General features: G+C 41.9%; 1 protein-coding gene across 2 annotated transcripts in view; it reads left to right on the forward strand.

Moving 5' to 3' along the window:
• LOC135215676 (U6 snRNA-associated Sm-like protein LSm3) overlaps window positions 1-23,879 on the forward strand; it is a 204,179-nt gene that overhangs the window by 167,750 nt on the left and 12,550 nt on the right. For both annotated transcript variants that reach the window (XM_064250621.1, XM_064250620.1), the window contains exon 2: window positions 19,275-19,477. In XM_064250621.1, coding sequence (XP_064106691.1) covers window positions 19,283-19,477 — 195 coding nt within the window. In that variant the 5' untranslated portion in view covers window positions 19,275-19,282. The remainder of the gene's footprint in view (window positions 1-19,274; window positions 19,478-23,879) is intronic.

The raw sequence follows: 23,879 nt of genomic DNA on the forward strand, positions 1-23,879 counted from the left end.
AAGTATATTGTCAAAAATGCCTTTCCCCTCTTTATGAGCATATCCACGTCCAAAATAAAGTTAGTTAGCAGCACTAATCTGTCACGACATCAATATCCTAGTTGTTGTGACACCAGTTTTAATAGCCACTAATCTGTCAAATGACAAGCCAAGCACCACAAGAGTTGGCCATATGATGGTATGGTGGTTCAACCACCTAAGACTCAGTCAGATCAATTTTCTCTGTGAAATACAGTATCGTAGAATTTAAGGCATTAAATGCTGTAATTACAGAACAAATACTATTTCAATAGAAAGAATGGTTATTACATATTGTCACTAAACTTTTTAAATTGCTGCATGATAAAAATGTGCATGGTCAAGAATGAGATGAAAATATATTTAAAATGTCTTAATTTAATGAATTGCAAATTTACCTTCTATGTATAAGGCATTTAGAATTTATACGTACTTCCATATCATGGTCCTACACATTTACCTGTTGTACATATGTAGAAAGTTTAAAAAAACATTTAATACTACATTGCATCCAAAACTGTATGTTAGTGTGATAATTCGTTATGTAGATGATAATAGGTATATCTTGGACTGTGTATGTAACTGTTCAACAGCACGTGCTATGTACTTCACTGCAGTGATGATGTAGAAATGACTAATGAAAACCATAAAACCTTGATGGTAAAAATTGCATTAAATTAGTTTGACAAGTTTTGGGAATATCGCATGACCATGAATGTGTATCATTAGAATAGCACAACCATAATTAGTGGTAGGTATTAGAAATGATAAAAGGTAAAATATCCACGTCGGAACTTTGTAAACTGTGAATTAACAAATGGCAATTGGTAATTAAAAACAAAAAGAGAAAATGTATAAATTTGCTTATAAAATTGTCAGTTTGAAGTGGCTGCACAAATTTATGAATTCAAATTGCTAGGATGCATTCTTGTATGTTGGTATGACATATGCTGTCCAGGGTTAAGTTAGGTTTGTGGGTGAGGTTCATGTTTGGGCCTATTGAAGTACTACAGGTTTTCTCTTGCTTTTTCAATTTCTAGAATTTTTTCCACAAAGTCCACAGGCTTAAACCCCTTCCACACGAGGGGCAAATGTACGGTGGGCAGACACTTACCAATTTTGCGAGTGGATTGCGATCACGAGTGTGGTTCAAGTTAAAGGTTCGCCTGCCTGTTACTACTGCTTGCCTTATATTGTTGGATCTCGTAACATTGTTTAAAAGTGAGAGAATTAAGGGCAAATCAGAGTGCCTGTCGTGCCCTTGCCCTTCATGTGGAAGGGGCTTTAGTTTGTTGTAGTTTAGGGAGATGTGAAGGGGTTACCTAATCATAGAAGTAAATGGTTTGCAAACAAAGATATTGGAAAAAATATTTCTCTGGCAAAAACATTTTGTGCATACTTTTTGAAAGTACCGTGTTACGTGTATACAATGAATCATGTAGTTAATTGCTAGTTACTATACTATACTGTACTGTACTAAGGTTATAATTTTTTAGAGGGCAGGCTCGTCCCACACTAACTATATGACTTATCTCCTAACTAAAATTTCTTTGATTTTTGGAGGGCACAACAAAGCCCCAATTTGAGAAACAAAAAAACATATCAATGGAAATAGAAAGATATGCAAATGCACATGGTGTAAAAACTAATTCTAAAAATAGTTTTCCATACCTTCTATGAGAAGTCAAAAACATTTATCTACAAACCCCTTGTGGAGTCTCTTTTACAATACAAAGTTATACTGTACATGTTTTATCTAATAAATAATTTTGTTTTATTTTGTAAAATTATAATTACAGCTCATAATATCAAAACAGATAACTAAAATCAGTAACAGATTCTTAGTATATTTGTTGTAAAATATTTAATATTTGTTCCTACACAATATACAAACCCTCGGTCCTTTACATAAGGAATACTTTCAGCGTAGCTGGAATTACGGCAGTTAAATACTTGAACAAGGTGGTTATGCAGTAACTACCGTCTAGTAGGCAGGTAGGCCCGCCTTCCCAGATGTAAACACTCCACTTTGCTTTCGGCCGTCTTCCAATGAAGACATTTTTGTGAGCTCTTCCTGACTAGCCATTAGTCACTTTCCCAGTGAGATCTTTGATTTTTTATTTTGTGAATGAATATGTATATACTGTGTTTGATATTAATGATTAATTGAATTTAATTAATATGCAAACCCACTTTTTGTGATAGCCTTGATAGCTGCTGTTCTACTTTGTGTTAAGGGTCGTCACCAAAGTTATGCCAACATCTTTATTAGTACATATTTTCGCCCTTTAACGTTAGGACGAGACATGCATTCATCTGAAATTTACGCTTACACTTTGGAAATTACCAAGGGAACTTCGGAGGTTTGTTCTTTGTTTCTTTGGTAATTCCTCTTCTTCCTCCTTTTGCTAGCTATCGGACAAAGGTAGAGGAGGGGCATGTGGTGGTGTTTGGGATCTCTCTCATTTCAGAGGGCAGTGCCCTTGGATGCGAGAAGAGTATCCTTATTACTTTAAATCATATTTTCTTTCTTTTACAGGCTAACAGTGGTGATAATGATTACATCATTAGATGGTTGGATATCTCTTCTTGTTGGTTATCTTAACCTTGGAAATGTACCTGTGACTCATAGCATGCTGTGATATTGGTCCTTGAGTTTTGTACTGATCCCCTGCTGGAAATCATATTCATTTGCCACTGCAATCTTGGAGTTACGTCACTGGACAAAGCCTCCGCCACTGCCCTGTGATTATTAACTCAATTCCTGCTGGTAAAAATATCTCATCCTGTAGAGGAAGTCTTGCAGAATATGGAGTAGTCGTAGAGGAATAGAGCTCATCAAGTATCGTCATCTTCCTCTTCAGAATCATCATCATTTTTCATCTGCCTCCACCCCTTCGACTACTAAGGCTCCCTGCCAAAGAAGGAAAAGCTAGTCTCCCACACAAGAAGTCTCATCATGGGACTTCTAAGGGTCTGCCTCCTCAAACTGAGGAGGCAGTTGGGTCTTCCGCTGGCTCTCTCCTGTTCCTTCGGTAACGGTAACTGTCACGCTGTCCCCAGGGCCTAGCATGTCAGGAGCCATAGAAGCGCAAACTTCGGTTTGCTAGTCCTAGAGGTTCTGCCCCTAAGACTAGTTCTGTGTTGGGCGCTTGTTCGTGAGTGCACGCAAATCTTTGGATTCGCGTGCATCCAGAGTCGGTGATGCTGGTTCCGCTCACTGTCGTGACTTGGGCATGGAGTGGAAGAAAGGAGCGAGTCACTTGGGTGACTCGTGCCTTGCCAGTGATCGCTCTCATGGTGATTACTCAGTTCCCAGGGTTGACGTGATGGTCCCGCGGGACCGTGCACCCTGAGACTGGCAGGGGCTCCCCCATTCGGTCCTCTTGAGAGGTATCAGCCTCGATGAGGACTTGGACGCGTCGGAGGACAGTATCTCTCCGGTCAGGTCAGGTGCGCGCTCATCCCCACCAGATGACGGTCACGTTCGCGTTACTGACCAGTCTTGGTGGCAGCAAACATTTCGCTTGCCACACAAGTTTCGTAACCCTCCTTAGGAAAGCGTTTTCTCCAGACGATAATGCTTTCCTAGGCTCACATTGTGGCCCTCACCGCAGGTTGATAGCTGCCCGTGACTCACTTCTGCTTGTTCTGCTAGCAAGGCAAGCAAGTGCGTCCAGTCTTCCTACCCTATCCCTCTACTTCCTATGGCTACGCCATGAGGGCCGAGGTGAATAGGAGGGATCTTGCAGAGTGCTCTCCGTAGGATTCAGCGTCGGGGACTACGTTCCTGGAGGGACCTTAGGGTCCTACTGGCCATGCGTCCACAGCATTGAGGAAGGATCTTAAGTCAAAATTGGAGACTATGTCTCCATGGCTTTTTCTGTCCTTTGGATGGATTTCAATTCACACTTCCCTATGGGTTCTTGTTTTTTTTGGAGCCTCAATTGTAAATTCTATTGAATTATACTGATTCCAGTCTTAAATGCTCTCATTTAGAACTGGTTTTTATGTCTGTTCCTCCTCGATATCTCGGGAGTTGAGGAGGGTCCCCCACCCCGATGATCATTTGATGAAATTTAGGGGTCTTGCCGAGCGCTTAAAATCCTTTCGTAATTTCTAGTACTCTCCGAGTGTTTTGGTCTTCTATGATCTGCAAACACTTGGGCCAGACGAGAATTCCTGATAATTGTTACTATGATAACTGGGAATCTCGCTGAATGCTCGAATTACTTGGAATTCCTGGAGTTCTCAGAGTGTTATGGTTTTTCTATAATTTCCAAACACTCAGGTGAGACAGACATTCCCGGTAATTGTTATTACAGAAATCGGGAGTCTCTCTAAGCCATTAAATTCCTTGGAATTTCTAGCATTTCCAGGGTGATTTGGTTTTTTGAGATTTCCAAACACTCGGGCAACAGGTATTCCCGATGATTATTACAATAATCAAGAGTCTCCCGGAGCACCTGGATCCCTTGGTTTCGTTGGCACTCGCTGAGTGCTCGGCTTCATCATATTGCCGAGTACCAGGGTGAGAAAAGGCTCACCCGATTATTGTCCTACGACAGTCAGGTTTTTCTTGCCAAGCTTGGGTATTCTTACGAATTCTAACACACCGACCGCTCACTATTATAAGTGCTTTGATGGTGAGATGAGTCTGCCAGTACAGATGCGTCCGCTCCTCAGTCTGGTTTGGAGTTATGTAGAGCTTGGAACTGCATGCAACACCTTGGTGAATGGTCAAATACCTCCTTGTGTATTGGACCCTAGGGTCCGAGCACGTAGTACAGCAGACACAGAATCCCTCTTGTTGTTCTTCTCAGAGAACAGTTCATTGGGAAGAAGTGATAGTTCTTCGTTGACGATTACCACTCATAATTATGTAGTGGTGATCTGCTCAGCTCGCTCGGCTGGGTTCGACCAGACAGCTAATCTGCCAATCTGCTCTTGAATGGTGTGGTTCCTTGCCATGACATAGCACTCTCCCTTCCCGTGTTTTAGCGAGTTTTCAAGGGGTCATCGACTTTCATCTTCAGCTGACACCACCTAACCTCCCTCTTCAAAGGTTTCCATGTCCTAAGAAGAGGAAGGTATTCTCTGGACGTATGGTACGTTGATATAAAAATGTTTTTTAAAAAATTCACTGAAAAATAGTTATAGGCCCACTAGGCAAAAACTTTTGAATCACGTGCCTCGGGGGATGCTAGGAGCTCATGGATCAAGGCGTTGTTTTGTTTACAATTGTTACCCAGGCGCACAAGCGTGAATTTCTTTCTTCTTGCACTAAAAAGTATCAGCGACATATCTCGGAAATTATTTCGTCACTTTGACATAATTTTTGCACCATTTTATATTAGCCGTTACATGGAGTATTATATATGAAAATGTGCGCAATTTCATGTAGAATACAACAAAAAAAAAACTCATGGTTGTAGCTTTTATCAGTTTTGAAATATTTTTATATAAATAATAAGTGCCAAAATTTTAACCTTTGGTCAACTTTGACTACCGAAATGGTCGAAAAACACAATTGTAAGCTAAAACTCTTATATTCTGGTAATAATCAATCATTTACCTTCATTTTGCAACAAATTGGAAGTCTCTAGCACAATATTTTGGTTTATGGTGAATTTATGAAAAAAACTTCCTTACGTCTGCGTGGTAACTCTTCCGAAAAGATCATAAATTTTTTCGTCCGATTGTCGTAATGTTTGCACCATTTTAAATTAGCCATTGCATAAAGTTTTATATACGGAAATGTGCGCAATTTCATGTAGAATACAACCAAAAACAACCCATGGTTGTAACTTTTATCAGTTTTTGAAAAATATTTTCCATATAAATAACAATAAGTGCCAAATAATAAAAATATCAACCTTCGGTCAACTTTAACTGGACCGAAATGGTCAAGAAACGCAATTGTAAAGGCCTGTCCACACGACCAGGCCTGATCGGCAGACCTCCCCTCTAACGGGCAAACCGTGAAATTGCCCGATGGGTCTTGTAGCAAAATCACCATGGTAGTGCCCGATGGCTTGAGCTTCGACCCTGGCAGACGTACGTTAACCACATACATTTCTTTTACTGAGCCATTCTTTGCACTATACATATTCTCTTCTTTTTCTTCTCTTTCATCACACACAAACAATTATCATGCTACACAATATCATCTTCTTTGCGGTAAGCACCATGTTTATCGTACCACATTGAACACACTACTACTGGCATCGTCGGGCACGCCCACCTCTCCATCGCCTCACCCGTGTGGACAACATTCATGGGTAAGCCCGCCAAAATTTGCCTGTCAACCCCGGAGCACGCCGATCAGGCCCGCTCGTGTGGACAGGCCTTAAGCTAAAACTCTTACATTCTAGTAATATTCAATCATTTACCTTTATTTTGCAACAAATTGGAAGTCTAGCACAATATTTTTGATTTATGGTGAATTTATGAAAAAAAAAAAAAAAAAAAAAACCCCCCCAAAAAAAAAAAAAAAAAAAAAAAATTCTTATGTCCGTGCGGTAACTCTTCTGAAAAAAATAAGAAATTTTTTTGTCCGATTGTCGTAATGTTTGCACCATTTTAAATTAGCCGTTACATAAAGTTTTTTATATGAAAATGTGCACAATTTCATGTAAAATACAACTAAAAACAACCCATGGTTGTAGCTTTTATCAGTTTTGAAATATTTTCATATAAATAAGTGCCAAAATTTCAACCTTCGGTCAACTTTGACTCGACCGAAATGGTCGAAAAACGCAATTGTAAGCTAAAACTCTTACATTCTAGTAATATTCAATCATTTACCTTTATTTTGCAACAAAGTGGAAGCCTCTAGCACAATATTTCAATTTATGGTGAATTTATGAAATAAACTTTTTCCTTACGTTCGCGTGGTAACTCTTCCGAAAAATCTGAAATTTTTCATCCGATTGTCGTAATGTTTGCACCTTTTTAAATTAGCCATTACATAAAGTTTTATATATGAAAATGTGCGCAATTTCATGTAGAATACAACCTATGGTTTTAGCTTTTAGTAGTTTTGAAATATTTTCATATAAATAACGATAAATAGAAAAAATTTGTCCTTAGGTCAACTTTAACTCAACCGAAATGGTCGAAAACTGCAATTTTAAGCTACAACACTTACAGTCTAGTAATATTAAATCAATTACCTTCATTTTGCAACAACAGGAAGTCTCTAGCCCAATATTTCGATTTATGGTGAATTTTTGAAAACAGCTTTTTTTTTACGTCCGCGCGTTGCGAATTCATGAATCATTTTGTGATAATATTTTCTGTTGCCTTGATCGTTTTACAATGTTTTATAGACCAAAATGATTGCAATTTAGTGTACAATACAACAAAAAAAAATTAACTCTTTAGCTTTAACCGTTTTGCTCACAGGAAGATTTGTATATAATTATATATGAAATTTTGTTTTTGCACTGTCATATATCCTAATATTTATATATGATAATGATATTTTTTCATTTCTGATGGTTGCATACTAAACTTCAGGCAATGACAAAAAAAGGAGCCAAAAATGAACTCTTAATCTTGAAAACTAAACGTACTGTTATTTTTTGAAAAAAAACATTTTTTCTGCTTCGGCGCTCACTCGTGAACGCCACCGGCATACGGGAGACAATTTTTAAAATACCACTTCGGCAATTAAGGGTTAAGAAGTCTCACTTTGAGACTTCTAAGGGTCTGCAGCCTTTCCATGGAGAGGAAGTAATTGGCTGTCTCTTTGGCTCACCTGCTCCTTCCAGAGTGGGAACCTGGACACTATCCACAAATATGGTGTCTCGGGAGCCCCAGGACCTCAAACCCAGGTTCGTTCTCCTGTCTCTGGTTCCAAGGGTGGTGCTCATGGAACTGGGGCTGCATCGGGTATACTACTCATGTACAGGTGTGTGCGAGTGTATAACCTCCAAGGGGGGTCGTACATCCACAGTCAGTGATAGGTAGTCTTCTCTCCAACTCGATAGTGACGCAGGACAAGAGAAGGGACCAAGCCGCATTGGTGGCTCAGACTCATTTGTGAAAGTCAGGAGTGACTATTCTGTAGGTGCCATGATCGATGTCGTTGTCCCTCTGGACAAGGCATCTGAAGGAGATAGGAGGAGGTCCTCTGTGTAGTCCTGTTCAAGAGGTTCAATCACGGAGAAGATAGATGCGTAGCAAGACGTGCCAAGTTCTTGCCAGCTTTTACTGCATTTAACTCCGGTCAACTTTCGCTCCCTTTTGTGCAAACAAAACGTTTGTAGGAATGAATGCTTCGTTTAGCAGAGTAAGAACATCACAAGTTCAGGGCAGTCCTCCTCCCTTTTTTCCCTCTACTTCCTGGTTATCCCAGAATGAACAAGGAAAGAATTCAGACCCGAAAGACTATGTTGTTCAATCTTAGGATCTTACTGAACATATACATCAGTCCGTTCAGGATGGATAGCACTGAGAGGTTTGAATGCCTCTCCAAAGCTACTGTTTGGAGAGCAACCAATTTGGCTTGAACAAGTCGACTATCTTTGGTATCCTGTTATCACCGTAGAAGTCTCCCTTCAGAAAAACTTCACCTTTGCTCTCTTCATTAGAGAATGAAGGAGATCTGCTTCCAGTCCTTATTCTTGTCCCTTGAATGAAGAGGAATTAGGCTGGAGTGTGATTTACAGAAACCTACAAATATACTAGTATATTTTTCTCGCGACATGCTTCTGTTATCAGTTGCATTGTCCGAGTATTAGGCACATACCTGTAAGTTAACTCTTCTGGTATGTGACCGAGACAAATAGTACCTTTTCTTAATTAACCTGGAACTCGGGACAGCCTTTCGGGCCTCCTAAGAGTTACCGGATTTTATTTTTAGATAACTAATGGTATTGTTTCCCAACAACACCACAGCATTTGCATTATCACCAAACGAGGGTTTTCTTCCCTCCTATTTCGGTTAATATTCAGATGTTTGAGTGTATCTTTTATGCGCTCGGTGGTTCTAGCCGAACGCATTCCTTAGTGGATTGCTCTACCAGGCAACTCAGGATGACAACAAGTTGAGTGAGCGGTGTATGGTTCTGCCTCAGTACTGCTTGCTCTCCAAGATTCTTTTCGGTTTGGTATTGTTTCTCCTCTGTCGAGGATTGACTACCAATTTGAATCTCTGCTCAGCAATCACACTTAGGTCTCTGGTTGGCTGGAATTCTCACATATGTACTTGTATGCTCATCTCTCCTGCACCACATTTGTTGTTGCGAGAATATTCAGACAGAGATATATCTCATTAGACTCATTATCATCTTTCTGTTTGTCTCACGGTATAACAGAAGTCTGTAGCCTACCCTTTGCCTCATTGCACCTGCCCCATCGGCCGCTGTGATAATGCAGAATGATATTCTTCAGACAATTTGAGTTTGTCTTCTAATATAAATTTCCTAATTCGTAACGTTTTCAATTATTCTTTGAATAACGGAAGACTTCGCCTGTTCCCTGCCTGACTAACTCTGCTCCCAAAGTAAATAGAAACTTCCTTGATCCAACCCACAAGAAGCAGTTCTTATGGCAGTACAATCCTTGTGTTTTCATGACTGAAGGACTCCGCTTTCATTGCAAGCTTACATGTACTCGCCGAGCAGCGATGAAATAGCTGATTAACTTTTCAGTCTTCTGTAAAACAACAGGGATTAAAGCCGTCTTCACTGGTTGGTGTCATTGACGGGACTTTCCTATGATCAGAATCTTGAGAGTTTACTTCTCTTGATTCAACTGTGAAGATGTAGGTCCACATTCACCTCAGTCATCCACTAGTAATATAATATTGTTTTTCCTTGGTTGAGATTCTACTACAGTGGTACCTCGAGATACGAAATTAATCCGTTCCGAGGTGGCCTTCGTATCATGAGTTTTTCATATCTTGAACCGCATTTTACATGTAAAATGGCTAATCCGTTCCAAGCCCTCCAAAAACACCCCAGTAAATTTCATAATACAGCTAAATTGACCTATAAACAATGAAATACAACAACAATTTGGACCATTCAATACCTAACTTAATACGTACTAGTAGTACTAATATGTATTTACCTGAAAATACATATTATTGTACATGGTATACAAGAAATACTGTACGTACATACGTACATATGTAGTGAAATGTGGAAGCTTACCTTTCGAGTGAGGCTATCTCCGAAAGTGGTGACAGACAAGGAGGACAAACGGCAGAAAACTTCTTATAGTACGTATACTTAACTTTACGAAACACTCAAAAAAATGTCAGGAAAACATAAACTAAACTTTACGAAACACATTAACAAAACTGTAACACTTAACTTTACAAAAAACTTAGTTTTTTTTTTTTTACAAAATTTCAATTTCTTCACCACTTTCAACTCTGTTTTTTCGTAGTATCACTTGGTTCTTCCTTTTTGCTTACTCCTACTAAAGGCCTCTTTAAAAAATAACTATCCAAGGAAGATTGCTTCTGCCTGCTTTTGACAATGTTCCTGAAGCGACTCAGGCAAACGTCATTGAAGTGTGCAAGCATACGACCTGTGTACGCCTCTTCAGGGTGTCTCTTTTCTACGAATGATTGCACCTTATGAAAAGCAGCTAGAGCATCCTTAATTTCTGCTGTTGTCATAGCGTCGTCCTCCTCCTCCTTGCCGCTGCTAGAGAACTCTTCTTGAGCGACGTTATGTTGCATAGCCTCCAACTCCTGGTCATCCGTCGTAAGCTCCTCTTGGTGCTCCTCGAGAAGGTCATTGATGTCGTCCTCGTCGACAACCAGCCCCATGGACTTGCCGAGTGCAACGATCTCATCAAGATCTGGTTGCGAAACAGTTTCAGGATCGTCAACTGTTCCTGAATCTGCAGGATACGGGAGGATACGGCATCAGGCCAGAGTTTCCTCCACGAAGAATTCAAGGTTCGCCTCAAAACCTCCTGCCAAGCTTGGTCGATGAGTCAGATGCATATCACAACATCGAAATGCTCCCTCCAAAATTGACGCAAGGTGAGGTTTGTGGTATCGGTGATGTCGAAACATCTCTTGAAAGATGTTTCGTATACAGCTTCTTGAAGTTCGATATCACTTGCTGGTCCATGGGCTGGAGGAGAGGGGTGGTGTTAGGCGGAAGATAAAGAACCTTGATAAACTAATACTCCGCTAGGATATCTTCCTCGAGGCCAAGAAGGTGAGCAAATGCATTGTCCAACACCAGCAGACATTTCAGAGGGAGGCGCTTTTCTTCCAAGAATTTCTTCACTGTCGGGCCGAAACAGATTTACCCACTCGGTGAACAAAAGTCTCGTTACCCAGGCTTTCGCATTAGCCCTCCACATCACTGGAAGCTTCTCCTTAAGCACTTTGTGGGTCTTGAAGGCTCGAGGAGTCTCGGAATGATACACAAGTAGGGGCTTCACCTTGCTATCCCGACTGGCGTTCGAACAAAGTGCAAGCGTAAGCCTGTCTTTCATAGGCTTATGCCCGGGTAGCTTCTTCTCTTCCTGCGTGATGTACGACCAACGAGGCATTTTTTTCCAAAAAAAGGCCAGTCCCATCACAGTTGAAGACTTGCTGAGATCTGTAGCCTTCGTTGAGCGTCATCTCGTCGAACATCTTAATAAAGGCTTCGGCCGCTTTCATGTCTGAGCTGGCCGCCTCCCCATGCCGCACCACCGAATGGATGCCAGTCCATTTACGAAATTTTTCGACCGCCCATGAAAAGCCTTGAAGTCTGGGGTTGGCGTCGATGTCCCTTCTCCTCCGTCGTCTTCAGCCTGGACAATCAAATCACTGAAAATAGCGCTGGCCTTGTGGCAGATTGCCGTCTCCGTTATCGTATCACCAGTAATTTCTTTGTCTTTTATCCAGACAAGAAGCAGCCTTTCCATCTCATTGTGCATGTGGCTCCTCTTGCTGGACAAAATAGTTACGCCCTTGGAAGGTGTAGCTGCTTTGATGACGTCCTTCTGCTTAAGGATGGTGCCTATTGTCGACGGATTTCGGCCGTATTCCTTGGCAATCACACTCAATCGCATACCAGCATCATATTTTTTAATGATCTCCATCTTCATCTCCAAAGAAAGCATCCTCTTCTTTCCGTGAACTTCAATTTTCTTGGGACCCATGACTACGTATATATACTGTACGTAATTAAGTTATGTAATACGTATACATATGAAGTAAAGTTCTCACACAACACGATAAAGTAGTACTACAACAAAATCACTAACGAATTTACGTTAATAAACGAAATCGTATAAAACGAATGAATTCCTTGTGCTTATGATACCGATGATGCCGCGAAGTGGTCGAAAAAGCACCCCGCAACGTAGATGCATGATGAGATCATGGAAGAGATGCTGACCAATAGGAGAGAAGGATCTAATGGTAGTGACTAGCATCAGGAACCAATGGGAGAGCTAGAGGATGGTGGCGAGTCTACTCAGTTGGCGGCGCGCAAGTTTTAGATTTGTTATAAGGTGGTCCGGGCGAATCTCGGACTTTACAGCAACAACCTTTGTATCTTGAACAATTTTCGTATGCAGAACCACAAAAATCTTCGTATTTGCTTTCATATCTCAAGTTTTTCGTAAGTTGAGCCTTTCGTATCTCAGAAGAATTTGTCTTTTGCCATCACAGGTAGTTGACTCTTGTCTAATGTGCGCATTCCTCACAAGAATCATCATCTCGTCTCTCTACATCGTTGGCGAACAAGGTAGATGACTTGTATGGTTGTTCTCAGCATAACCCTTCAAAAGGCAGGTGTCATGTTGTTGCTAGGTTTCTGATGCATGATAGCGCAGTTAGTCGGCATTTGCTGACAAGTCCGAGTCCTTCATGATCTGTGCTGTGGACTTTGTATTGGTTGATCCATATCAGTCATTATTTTGTCCTATTGGTGTTTGCTGTACCCATGAAGGATCAACACCCTTCATTGAGTGTCGATGCCTTTATCCACTGCAGACTGCCAATGCAGGAGGGTCCAGTGACATCTTTATCCGAGTCTTATGAGATCGTGAGAGACTTCTCTGCAGTTGGATAGTATAGTGGATGGGTACATTTCATCACTCCATAGAATATGTCAGACAGGAAGATAAATGAGGTCTCATTGCGACCATATTTATATCTTTCTTCCTTCGGGTCTGCCCACAGGTCCTTGGACCGGTGGTGGGTGCTCACAGGTTGTGTTTGCTTACCCGGCTCCTTCAATAGAAGAAGTTGCTTCTCGCCTTTGGTGTATGGTTCTAGAGGTGAGAAGGATGCGAAAGTGACTGGCCTCTCCACCTTCCCCTCCTCGTGCTTCTACTCCTCTTCCTTCAGGTTGAGGATAGGACTTGAACTTACACTTGTTGGTCAGGCGATTGATGCGGGAAGCTTACGCATCAAGCTTCCTTTCTATTTTTCTTATCAGAATCATAGAAGCAATCCTGCTCCTTCCTCTAGCAAACCCTTCCCAGAACTTTGTATATATGCCTCCAACTCTAAATATTCTTTCAAGCCCATTTTGGGATGAGTTACGATTTCTCACTCATTTCAAAAAGGCCAAGAAGTCTGACTCTTAATCATGCAGCTCCTATACTCCCGATCAAGTTGTCAGAGGCAGGGCATTCCTCCTTGCTCTTACGACCAGGAGGAATAGCCCAGGTGTGCAGAACTCCAGTCACTTCTAGAGGCTCACTCACATTCCTCCCATCAATCAGTGAGTCTTCCTTATGTAAAGGACTGAGGGTTTGTATATCATGTAGGAACAAATCACATTTTTTAAAAGTAAATTGCATTTTTCCTAACTATACAAACCTGAGGTCCTTTACATTTATGTCTACCTCATGCCACCCCACAATCTGAACCTGGGCCAAAAGGCAAAGTGGAGTGTTTACATCCGAGCAGGCGGGCCTACCTACCTACCAGACGGTAGTTACTGCCTAACCACCTTGTTCAAGAATTTAACGACTGTAATTCCAGCCTACACTGAAAGTAATTCCTTATATAAAGGACCTCAGGTTTGTATAGTTAGGAAAAATACAATTTAGTACTTTCAAAAATTGTGATATTTTCCATAACTCAGTACTACATAGTTCAATTTGAAACTTCAGTGATAACTGTAGAACGAGACTTTAGGAATGGGAGTCCTGTCTTCTGCCAAGCCCAGACACCTCCGATCTAGGTTAGGGAACCTTCTTGGGGAACTAAGAAGTTTCTGGGACATGGTCCCAGGAAAAGCAGGACCTTCACATTAGTGTTAGAGAACTGAAAGCGATTCTCTTAGGACTTGAGTGATTCTCGACTAAAGTTCACAACAAGTCTATGTTAGTCCATTCGTGTCCAGATACAGCTTCTGAGTACCCAGCGCCAATTCTTCAGTACCTGTCTCCATTTGAGTGCCAAACCTCTGCTTATAGATGTGGGTCTCCTCCTTTATACCATAAGTCATTTTTGACACACTTTAAATAGCGCCTCAGTGGCGTGGTTGGTTTGGTGTTTGCTTCTCACCTCGGTGGTCGCAGGTTCGATTCTCGCCCATTCCATTGAGGAGTGAGAGATGTGTATTTTTGGTGATAGAAGTTCACTTTCGACGTGGTTCAGAAATCACGTAAAGCCGTTGGTCCTGTTGCTGAATAACCACTGGTTCCATGCAATGTAAAAACACCATACAAACAAACAAACAAACAAACACTTTAAACAGCAGCTAGCTGAAATTAAGAGGGAGCAAGGCAAGCACCTTCGCCATTAATCTCAATTAGTCCTTAGGAGATACTATCTGTCCTTTGTTACCAAGGGGATTTCTCTGGCCTCGTCGAATCTTCCTGACACTGAGTTTTTGTCAGTGAAGGTCATTTTTTCATTGGCTTTACTGGACCAACTTTGTAAGGACCTCTTCAAGGTGTTTGAGGTCTTCAGTCTCTTGGACTGGACAGTTGGAGCTCTGGGCAAGGAAAATGAGAATTTCAAGGAGTTAAAGAACGACATTGCCTCAGACTGGCTAGGAGTGCTGTCTGGAGCAGACAAGGCTTTCAGAGATGGATGTTTTGACCTTGCAGCTTTTTTCCCTTGGGAGTATTAAAGAAGGGGGAATTATGGTGCTCTTTTATAAATTAAGGGGTTCCACAAGTCGACCCTTTGTTTTTGCCGTTGGACCCCCGTATCCTTTTCCTGCTTGGTACTGTGAGGAAAAGTGCTTCGGACCTCCAAGAGGAGTCCACTTAGGATCTACTGTTAACACCAAGAGACCGTCTACTGTGGACAGTTCTAGAGTGATTCTAGACACGTGATTTGTTCAGGTCAAACTTAGATTCTGGTGAATGAACTGAGTTGTTGGAAGCAAGTCCTTCTCACCGAGTGGACCTTGCATCCCCTGATCTATTAGAATCTGTGGAATCTATGAGGCAGGCCAACCTTCTTCCTGCCACCTTAAGGAACCATCACCTATCTCTCTTGCTCTGTAGCCGCGGTCACACTAGTATGGGTAACGCAAAACTGATTACTTATACAACCTCACTTCAAAAGATACCACCAAAGGTGGTCCATTCTTCCCCTGACAGGCTTTGAAAAATCAGGAGGCTTGTCAGAATGAAAGGGTATTCTAGACGTGCTGCAGAGGCCATTGCAAGATGCAGACGTCAATCTTCTGATTGTCTACTAGGTTAAGTGGGCCTAGATCTCTGTCAACCCAAATCCTAATGACCTCTTCAAGTTCTTGGATACATCAAACAAGAGACCAGGACATAGTGTTGAAGTGGCTGACAAGTCACTCTTTTGAACCCCACTGCTCCTCTTCTCTGAGAAACCTTTCCTGGAAGACTTTCTTCCTTGTGGCTTTAGACTTCTGCTAAACGTATTAGCGAGATCCAAATCATAGGTAAGGTAAGGTTTTCACTAAAAGACACGGTTTACTCCTTCCTGGGGTTTTCTAGCCAAGAACAAAGACCCATCCAAGAACTAGAACTGTTTATGCTTTGTTAACAACTTAAGGGGGCCGGCCGGAACCCCTATATATGGTGGTATAGGGCGAAAAATGCCGCCATGAAAAAATTCATGGAGCTTCATATGGCAATTGAGAATACGTATACGAAATATTTCGTCAAAATTCCTCTTACTTTCGTAGTTACAGGGTAATTAGTCAACGTAACTCAATAAGCCTAAAACATTGATCCATACAAGAAAATGCAATATTGCTTCTATTATCGTAAATTTTGATAATTATTGTCAAAGAAATTGGGAGAAATGGCATCTATAGACATTCCCCGATTCGAGAAGGAGACTTCAGGCTCAGCTACCAAGTCCAGTCCTGATTTAGTGCGATCACAGACTTCAAGTAGTCTACACGTTCCATTTCACCTCTGACATTTGCCTGCGTTTACGTATGTTTATGTATGTTTCGGCAAGAATTCCATCATGCCAATGAGGAAAAGACAAGGAAAACATCTCGCTAACATACAGACGAAGAAAAATCGCTCAAGTATTATTACAGAATATCATAATATATGCGTAGTTAGTGAAGAGAGAGGGGTGGGTTGCGAAGTAAGGGTTGCTTAGTAACGCCCCCGTCTTGCTTGACAGCACACGTCACACTGTGCCCAAGGCTACGATCTTTGAGCAAAGAGATCTTCATTTATGATAAATAACAAAGTTTTGGTTTTTTAATACCCAAAATGGAATATGAAATTCATAATAATCATGATTTATTAAATTGTCTGTGTAAAAAAAAGAGTACGCCTTCGAGTTTCACCTCTTGGCATTCTCTTGCATTTACGTTTGTTTATCTTTGTTCTGGGCAAGAATTTCATCATGCCAAAGAGGAAAATACAAGGAAAACATCTCGCTAACATACAGAAGAAGAAAATTCGCTGTAATAAGCCGAGTTAGTGAAGGGGAGAGAGAGAATTGCGTAGGAAGGAGTGCCCCATCTTGCCTCAAGCAGTGCCCCAGGGCTGCGATACATGAGCAAAGGGATCATCATTTATGATAAAAATTATGATAAATAAAATAGTTTTGTTTATTAATACACAAAAAAGAAATATACATTCATAATAATCATTATTTATTAACATTGTCTTTATAGAAATACAAAGGAAAACGTTGAACGCCCGTATCTCAAAACTATACTTATTGACCTTCAAAATGTATCTTCTCACTTAGTTTTAAAGCTATAACATTGGAATTTGGTATATAACTCAGAAAGACATAGAACAATCAAATAGAGCCCTTTTTTCCTATTTTTGTTTCGTATTTTTTTTCATAAATTTTTTTCTCCTGATTTATAGGGTTTATTTTTTTACCATATTGAAAAATTCATATCTAGCAAAAAAATGACTTTTAGAAAAAAAAACTCTCCATTCAATTGGAGGTCTACATCAGGTCTATTTATGGTTGTAATCCCAGGTCTTAATATTAAATATCAAGGGAGGAGATAGAATTTGAAAAATTGTTATTTTCGGGATAAATCGCCCTGGCGTCACAAAACCGAAGGTCAGAGGCGAAAATCATATGCGGTTTGGAGATGTCCCAAGTCACCTTATTAAGTGGTATGAATATCAAAGTCCTGTCCTAAAAAAGGGCATTAGCCGGCCGGCCCCCTTAATGGACATTCTCGGCTGTGAGGAATAAAAGAGCTCTTTGTCCTGTTAGGGCTCTCAGATTACCTAAACAAAACCAAGAAGATGAGAGAGCCACCCATTAACCTCTGATTTTCTGGTAAGACCCCGTCTCACCATATGACTTAAGGAATCATTGTCCTTCCGGAGGGACTTTATTTCTGAAACACATATTCAGAGTCAGGAGGACATTCTGCCCATTTTTAGGAGGAAGTGCTTGATGTGAGGACAGTCTCTACCTCATTAGTTTTCTGGCACAATATGTTCCTTACTTCCATTCTACAGTCGACCCATGAGACTTGCAATTCAATCTTTGTGTCTCACTATTTGAAAATTGTGTATATAATTGCAGTGCCTTGGGCTCATTATATCAGAGACTGGCTTGGTATTGAGTGAGGAAGCATAAGAATTTCTACTTCTCTTCATCTTGAAGTAAGGTATCAAGTTTTGGGGTGCCTGGGGATACAATGTACCTGGAGTACCCATCAGTTTCAGTGGATGGGTTGTGGTTTTTAGATGTAGGTGACAATGTTGTCTGGTTGTTTTGCATATTTATGCTGCACCCAGGAGCAAGGGCACTTATGCATGTCTTGTCAGCGAGAAGGCCTACCCTCCACTTCAAGAATCCCACTTTGTATGTAGGGGCGACCCATGGCTCCACCACCATGCCACTAGAGGTCAAGATGAGCACTAACCAGAGGCAGTATTCACCCGCAGTAGCTCTCTTACCAGATAAGGAAACGACAAGCGCTGTTTCAATGCTAGCAATCCTCTCTGTTTTAAAGTCATTATCATACCTTAATGTTTTGGAGTAGAATATTTTCTCCATTCATCCCACCCCCCAATCAATGTGGGATTCAGCTATGTAATTACTTGGTGAGTTACTTAAATGGAAATTATATTTTCTTTTTAAGATTGTTTCATATGTACTTAGCTAGTAATTACAGAATCAGAGCCACCCTTCCTCCCCTCTCATGGACATCAGAGCACAAAGAGAATGAGGTTGTCATCTAATTTGTTCCTACACTGCCATTAAGTGGGTGGGGCTTGTCACCTACACCAAACTATTGAAGCGTTGCCGCACGATTTTTAAAATAAAAGTCTATGAGTTAGAAACTATAGCTGTGTAATTACTGGGTGAGTTTATGTGAAACTATTTTATTATGAAAATATAATTTTTATCATCTTGTTATGCCCAGGCCAAATAGTAAGGCCTCATTAGGTATCTTATGTAAGCATATGACAATAACATAGAGAACAGTTTATCACTTTTAATAGATGTAAAATGTTCTGGATTTATTGATATTATACAGACAGTCCCTGGTTATTGGCTGGGATTCCATTCCCGAAGGGGTGCTGATGAGCAAAAACAGCCATTAACCGAAACTTGGCGATTTATGGCACCAATAACAGCGCCGATAACCTGAACCTGGCCTCTTATGGCACCAAAAATCTCCGATTTTTGCAACCAGATCGTTGATAACCGGGGCCTGCCTGTATTCACTTTCATTTTTTGAGCTATGATGTATGTTTCAGTTTATGCCAAGGTCTTAATTGTATTGCTCATGAAAGTAATACAAAGGAATAAAGCAGTACAGTATGAACTGCCTTGTATTAAGTTATAGGTATGATCTTTTAACCCTTTTTCATTTTCTTACATTCAGGCTAAACAATGGCAGAGGATGGAGAAGCAACTGCTGGAACTATGGCTGTGGAAGAGCCATTAGACCTTATCCGCTTATCACTTGATGAAAGAATTTATGTCAAAATGCGTAACGAACGAGAACTTAGAGGCAGACTTCATGCATATGATCAGCATTTAAACATGATATTGGGTGATGTTGAGGAAACTGTAACGTCTGTTGAGGTATGCAGGATACCTATACTGTACTAATAATTATTTGTTTTTACACAATATACAAACCCTCGGTCCTTTACAGTAGGAAAGACAGAGCCTGGACTCAGCCGCTGAACTTTCAATTTGCTCTTGGCCATCATCTAAAGAAGACATGTTTTTCACCACTCTCTGCCTGACTGTTTACACTGGCTTTCTTGTCTACCATTACAGTGGGATTGCTGTTTGTTGTGTATACAGTGTTGAGTGTGTGTTTCATTATAGTATTGAAATATGATAATCATGCAAACCCACGAATCAAGTAAGCCTAAAGAGGGTGTCTTCTCCCAGCGAGTTTGCCTGGAAGTTAGGATTTGCAGACAATTTTTCAAAAAACCATTATTCGAAAGGCAATTATTCTAAGTTTTCATTTCGAAAACCAAATATTCGAAAACAATAGTTTGAATGTATTATTGTTCGAATTTACAATTTATTGAAATACAAAATATTCTAATAAGCAGTTTTTCTAAATGAATATTGTTCGAATCCATAACATACTTTATCTAACCATATAGGAGAATAGGATTAATGTTCATTAACGACTAATTTAATTTAAGTTCACTAAAGTTTTCTTAACATATCTTTGCACAATTTATTTTAAATACAAAAAAATATTTTAAAAGCAATTAAAACTTAGAAACTTAAAAAAGATAATAACAAAAGGCATCAGACATTTTAAAGTAATGAAATCTTGAACATACTAGTATAAAAAGGAAATTAGAAATTTGATTACAGCTATAATTTATGGGCTACTGCACAAAGATATTTGATCCATATTGATATTCTTCAAAGGTGTCAACTAGTTTCTTAGAACGTCTAGTGCTTTCTTTATATTTCTGGGTGCTTCTTTCACATTCTTCTCCACTATTTAATTTTGCAATTGTTCATATAGAAAACAAACCTTTGGTTTTAACAATAGGATAAATACTTAGCGCCAGGTGGAAACTGGTAAAGTTTAAAAAATTGTGTACGCAAGGGACTATTGGCCTCTATGCTTGGCCATGAGTCATGTGGAGCCACCCACATACCCCTCTTTAACTTGTGACCCCGTTAGTTATTTTCTTACCGCCTTTAAGAGAGGAAGTACTTTGCTTCTGTCCTTTTTAAAGCCAGTTTAGTTTGCCCCCTGTTGTTTTGAATGTTGTGTTTGGAATTTCCAGGCGCTATTGTGAACATGGAGCCTTCTCTTGCTTTGAGATTTCCTGGATATCACAAGAAGCAGATAAACCCCCGGATATTATCTTCAACGGTTTTGACTTCGGGGTACACATCGTGCAGTAGGTCGTAGGTGCAGAAACTGTTTAGATACAGTTGATTCGCTGCCTGTACTTTGGATTTTCACATATATATCATATGACTTGCCTGTGAATCCAAAGCTTGGATGTATGAGGATGTGCTTTGGGAAGTAAATTTGACTAATTGTGCTCCTTTCCCTGCAGGGAGAGGCATGCATCGCCATCTTGTTTTCGTTCCAGATACATGGGCAGAGTTGATGGAGGTGTGCGATTGGCGTTAGGCCTTTCAGGAGTACCAACCCAAGAAGGACAGTTGGTTTGCTATATGACGTAGCGCTTCCCTCCAGGGTCCCACGCATGATTTCTAGCGCCTAGCTGGATCCGGTTAAAAAGCAGATGAAAGCAAGGAATCTTGTGATATCTGGCAACGCATGCACAGATCAGGTGAAGAATGGTTGAAGACCATTCACCTACAACAACGCGTCAGTCTTTTCTTTGACCGCCTGGGCGAGAGTTGTGTTAACCTCTCTTGGCCTTTTCCCAGTTTATTGCCCGTTTCATTTCTTTTAGTATGTGTGTGTGTGGCTGCTTCTGCTCCTTCTCGGCGTTAGCGTATGTGCCCCGGAGTTTCTGGTTTTCCGTGTTCTTGTTTTTTGGCTTTGGCAGCGACCGACCCTCGCATCACATGCAGTAGGTGTCGTTTGGATTTTTGTACTATTACGAATCCTTGCACGGAATGCCGGGCATGGCCTAAGGAGCAGTGGAGGTCGTTTTATGGCAAGAGAGAACATCAAAGGTTTTCGACTCTTCCTACTTGGGAAGGTTTTGCGCCTATTCCCTATGTTTCGTCTCCCGCAGTAGTCAACCCCCATAGTAGGGTTGTCCCAGCATCTCCTTCCTTTTCTTCCATTGATTCGTCGATGGAAGTATCGGGAGGCTGCCAGGCTAATGTTTATAATGTAGCCCCTTCTTCCTCGGGAGTTTATTTGGTTCCCGAAAAGGGTGAGGCTTTTTCATCAATCTCTTCTCTTACAGCGGCCTCCATGTTGCAGACGGTTTCTTGACTGGACCTCTGGTCTGTGGTTGTTGCCAAGATAGCTTCCGACAGGTCCCCGGAAGGGTTGGTTAGTGCCTCCTTGCTTGCCAGTTTGTTGCAGTCCGGGGGCAAGGCGTTTTCATATTTGGCTCACCTCAGTGCCAATTTATGGGCTAATCTTCTTCTGATTAGGAGGGACACGGCTTTGTCTAGGATGAAGAGATCGCTCGACACCAAGTCTTTGCTGGCATTGAGGAATGGAGATCTGTTGGAGTCCCAATTTTTGTTTCCTCAGACAGAACTCGAAAATGCGATAGACCGGCGCCGTGCTGACACCAAAGACCAACTGGTGCATCAGCCCGTGTCTTAAGTCGGAGTCTTGTCCTTGGAGACGTCTGGCTCCTCCTCCCCCGGTCCAGCAGCAGTTGAGGAGATCGTCGCCTGGTAGGCCAATGAGGACCTCGAGTTCGGCAGGGCCTTTCCGTTCGACACAGCCTAAGTCTGAAGATCAACGCCCCTTTCGCTCTCATTCCTTTAATCCAAGAAGGGGCCCAAGGGGCAGAGGTAAAGGGGTGTCAGTAGGTTAGGCGCCTCTCCCTCTCCTGCGCCACGGGTGGGGGGTTGCCTGGCTGGCTATTGGGCCAAGTGGCAGAGTTATGGGGCAGAGAAGTGGGTGGTAGATGTCCTTCGGGTGGGTTACCTACTACCATTCGACTTCTCTCCTCTGTCGGACAAGCCGCAGCTCAGAAAGGCATATTCTCCAGATTCTCTGAAGTTCTTGGCTCTTCGGGAGGAAATGCAGAAAATGCTGGACAAGGATGCGATAGAGGAAGTAGTGCGTCCGTCCCCGGGGTTTTACAGTCACATCTTGGTGCCCAAGGCATCGGGAGGATGGAGGCCTGTGATTGACTTATCCACCTTGAATCACTTCGTCAGGAAGACACGGTTCAAAATGGAGACCCCGCGCTCAGTGTTGGCAGCTGTGAGGGAAGGCGACTTCATGATGTTGATAGACTTAAGGGACGCTTACTTCCAAGTCCCGGTTCATCCCACGTCCAGGAAGTTTCTTCGCTTCTCTCTTGCGGACAAGATCTTTGAGTTTAAAGTCTTGTGCTTCGGGCTGACGACAGCCCCTCAAGTGTTCACAAGGGTCTTCTCTCTCGTGTCAAGTTGGGCCCATGCTCAGGGGATCCGTTTGCTGAGGTACCTCGACGATTGGTTAGTTTTGGCAGTTTCCAGGGAGAAGCTGCTGCAGGACAGGGACCGTCTACTTCGGTTCTGTCTGGACCTGGGCATATTAATCAACCAGGAAAAGTTGGACCTTGTACCCACTCAAAGGATTCTCTACCTGGGCATGGTCATCGATACGACAGTGGCAAAAGTTTCCCGTCGGATCGGAGATTGGAGAAGTTGCGGGCGGTAGCTCGCAACTTCTTGTCAAAGTCACATCTGTCGGCTCATCAGTGGCAGGTTCTTCTGGGAGTGTTATCTTCCCTGGAGAAGCTGGTCCCCCATCTTCGGTCTCTGCAATGGAGACTGGGAGAATTCTGGTCTTCAGCTGGGGACTCTCCCCTGTTTATGGTTCCTCTGTCTCTGGAAGAGAGAGAAGACCTTCGTTGGTGTTTGGATTACCAGAATCTGTTGAAGGGTGCCCCTCTGCGTTCTCTCCCACCGGACTTCCTTCTGTTCTCGGACGCCTCCCTCGCGGGTTGGGGCGCGCACTTAGGCAGCCTCATCGCTTCAGGCGTTTGGAGTTTGGAGGACAAGCAGCAACATATCAACGTCTTGGAGTTGAAGGCAGCTTTTCTGTGTCTGAAGGAGTTTCGGGGGAAGGTAGAGGGTCATTCTGTCGTTCTCATGTCGGACAACACCACGGTGGTAGCCTATGTGGACAAACAGGGAGGCCTGGTTTCACATCAACTTCACACCTTGACCGTCGAGCTTCACCAGTGGGCGGTCAGCAATTCAGTAGAGCTCTCAGCCAGGTACATCCCAGGGAAACGGAACCTGGTTGCAGACAAACTCAGTCGCCAGGATCAGATCCTAGGCACAGAGTGGTCCCTTCATCAAGTGGTGGCAGACAAGCTTTTCCAGATTTGGGGGA

Source organism: Macrobrachium nipponense, chromosome 5 (genome assembly GCF_015104395.2).
Source record: "Macrobrachium nipponense isolate FS-2020 chromosome 5, ASM1510439v2, whole genome shotgun sequence".
Taxonomy (NCBI): domain Eukaryota; kingdom Metazoa; phylum Arthropoda; class Malacostraca; order Decapoda; family Palaemonidae; genus Macrobrachium; species Macrobrachium nipponense.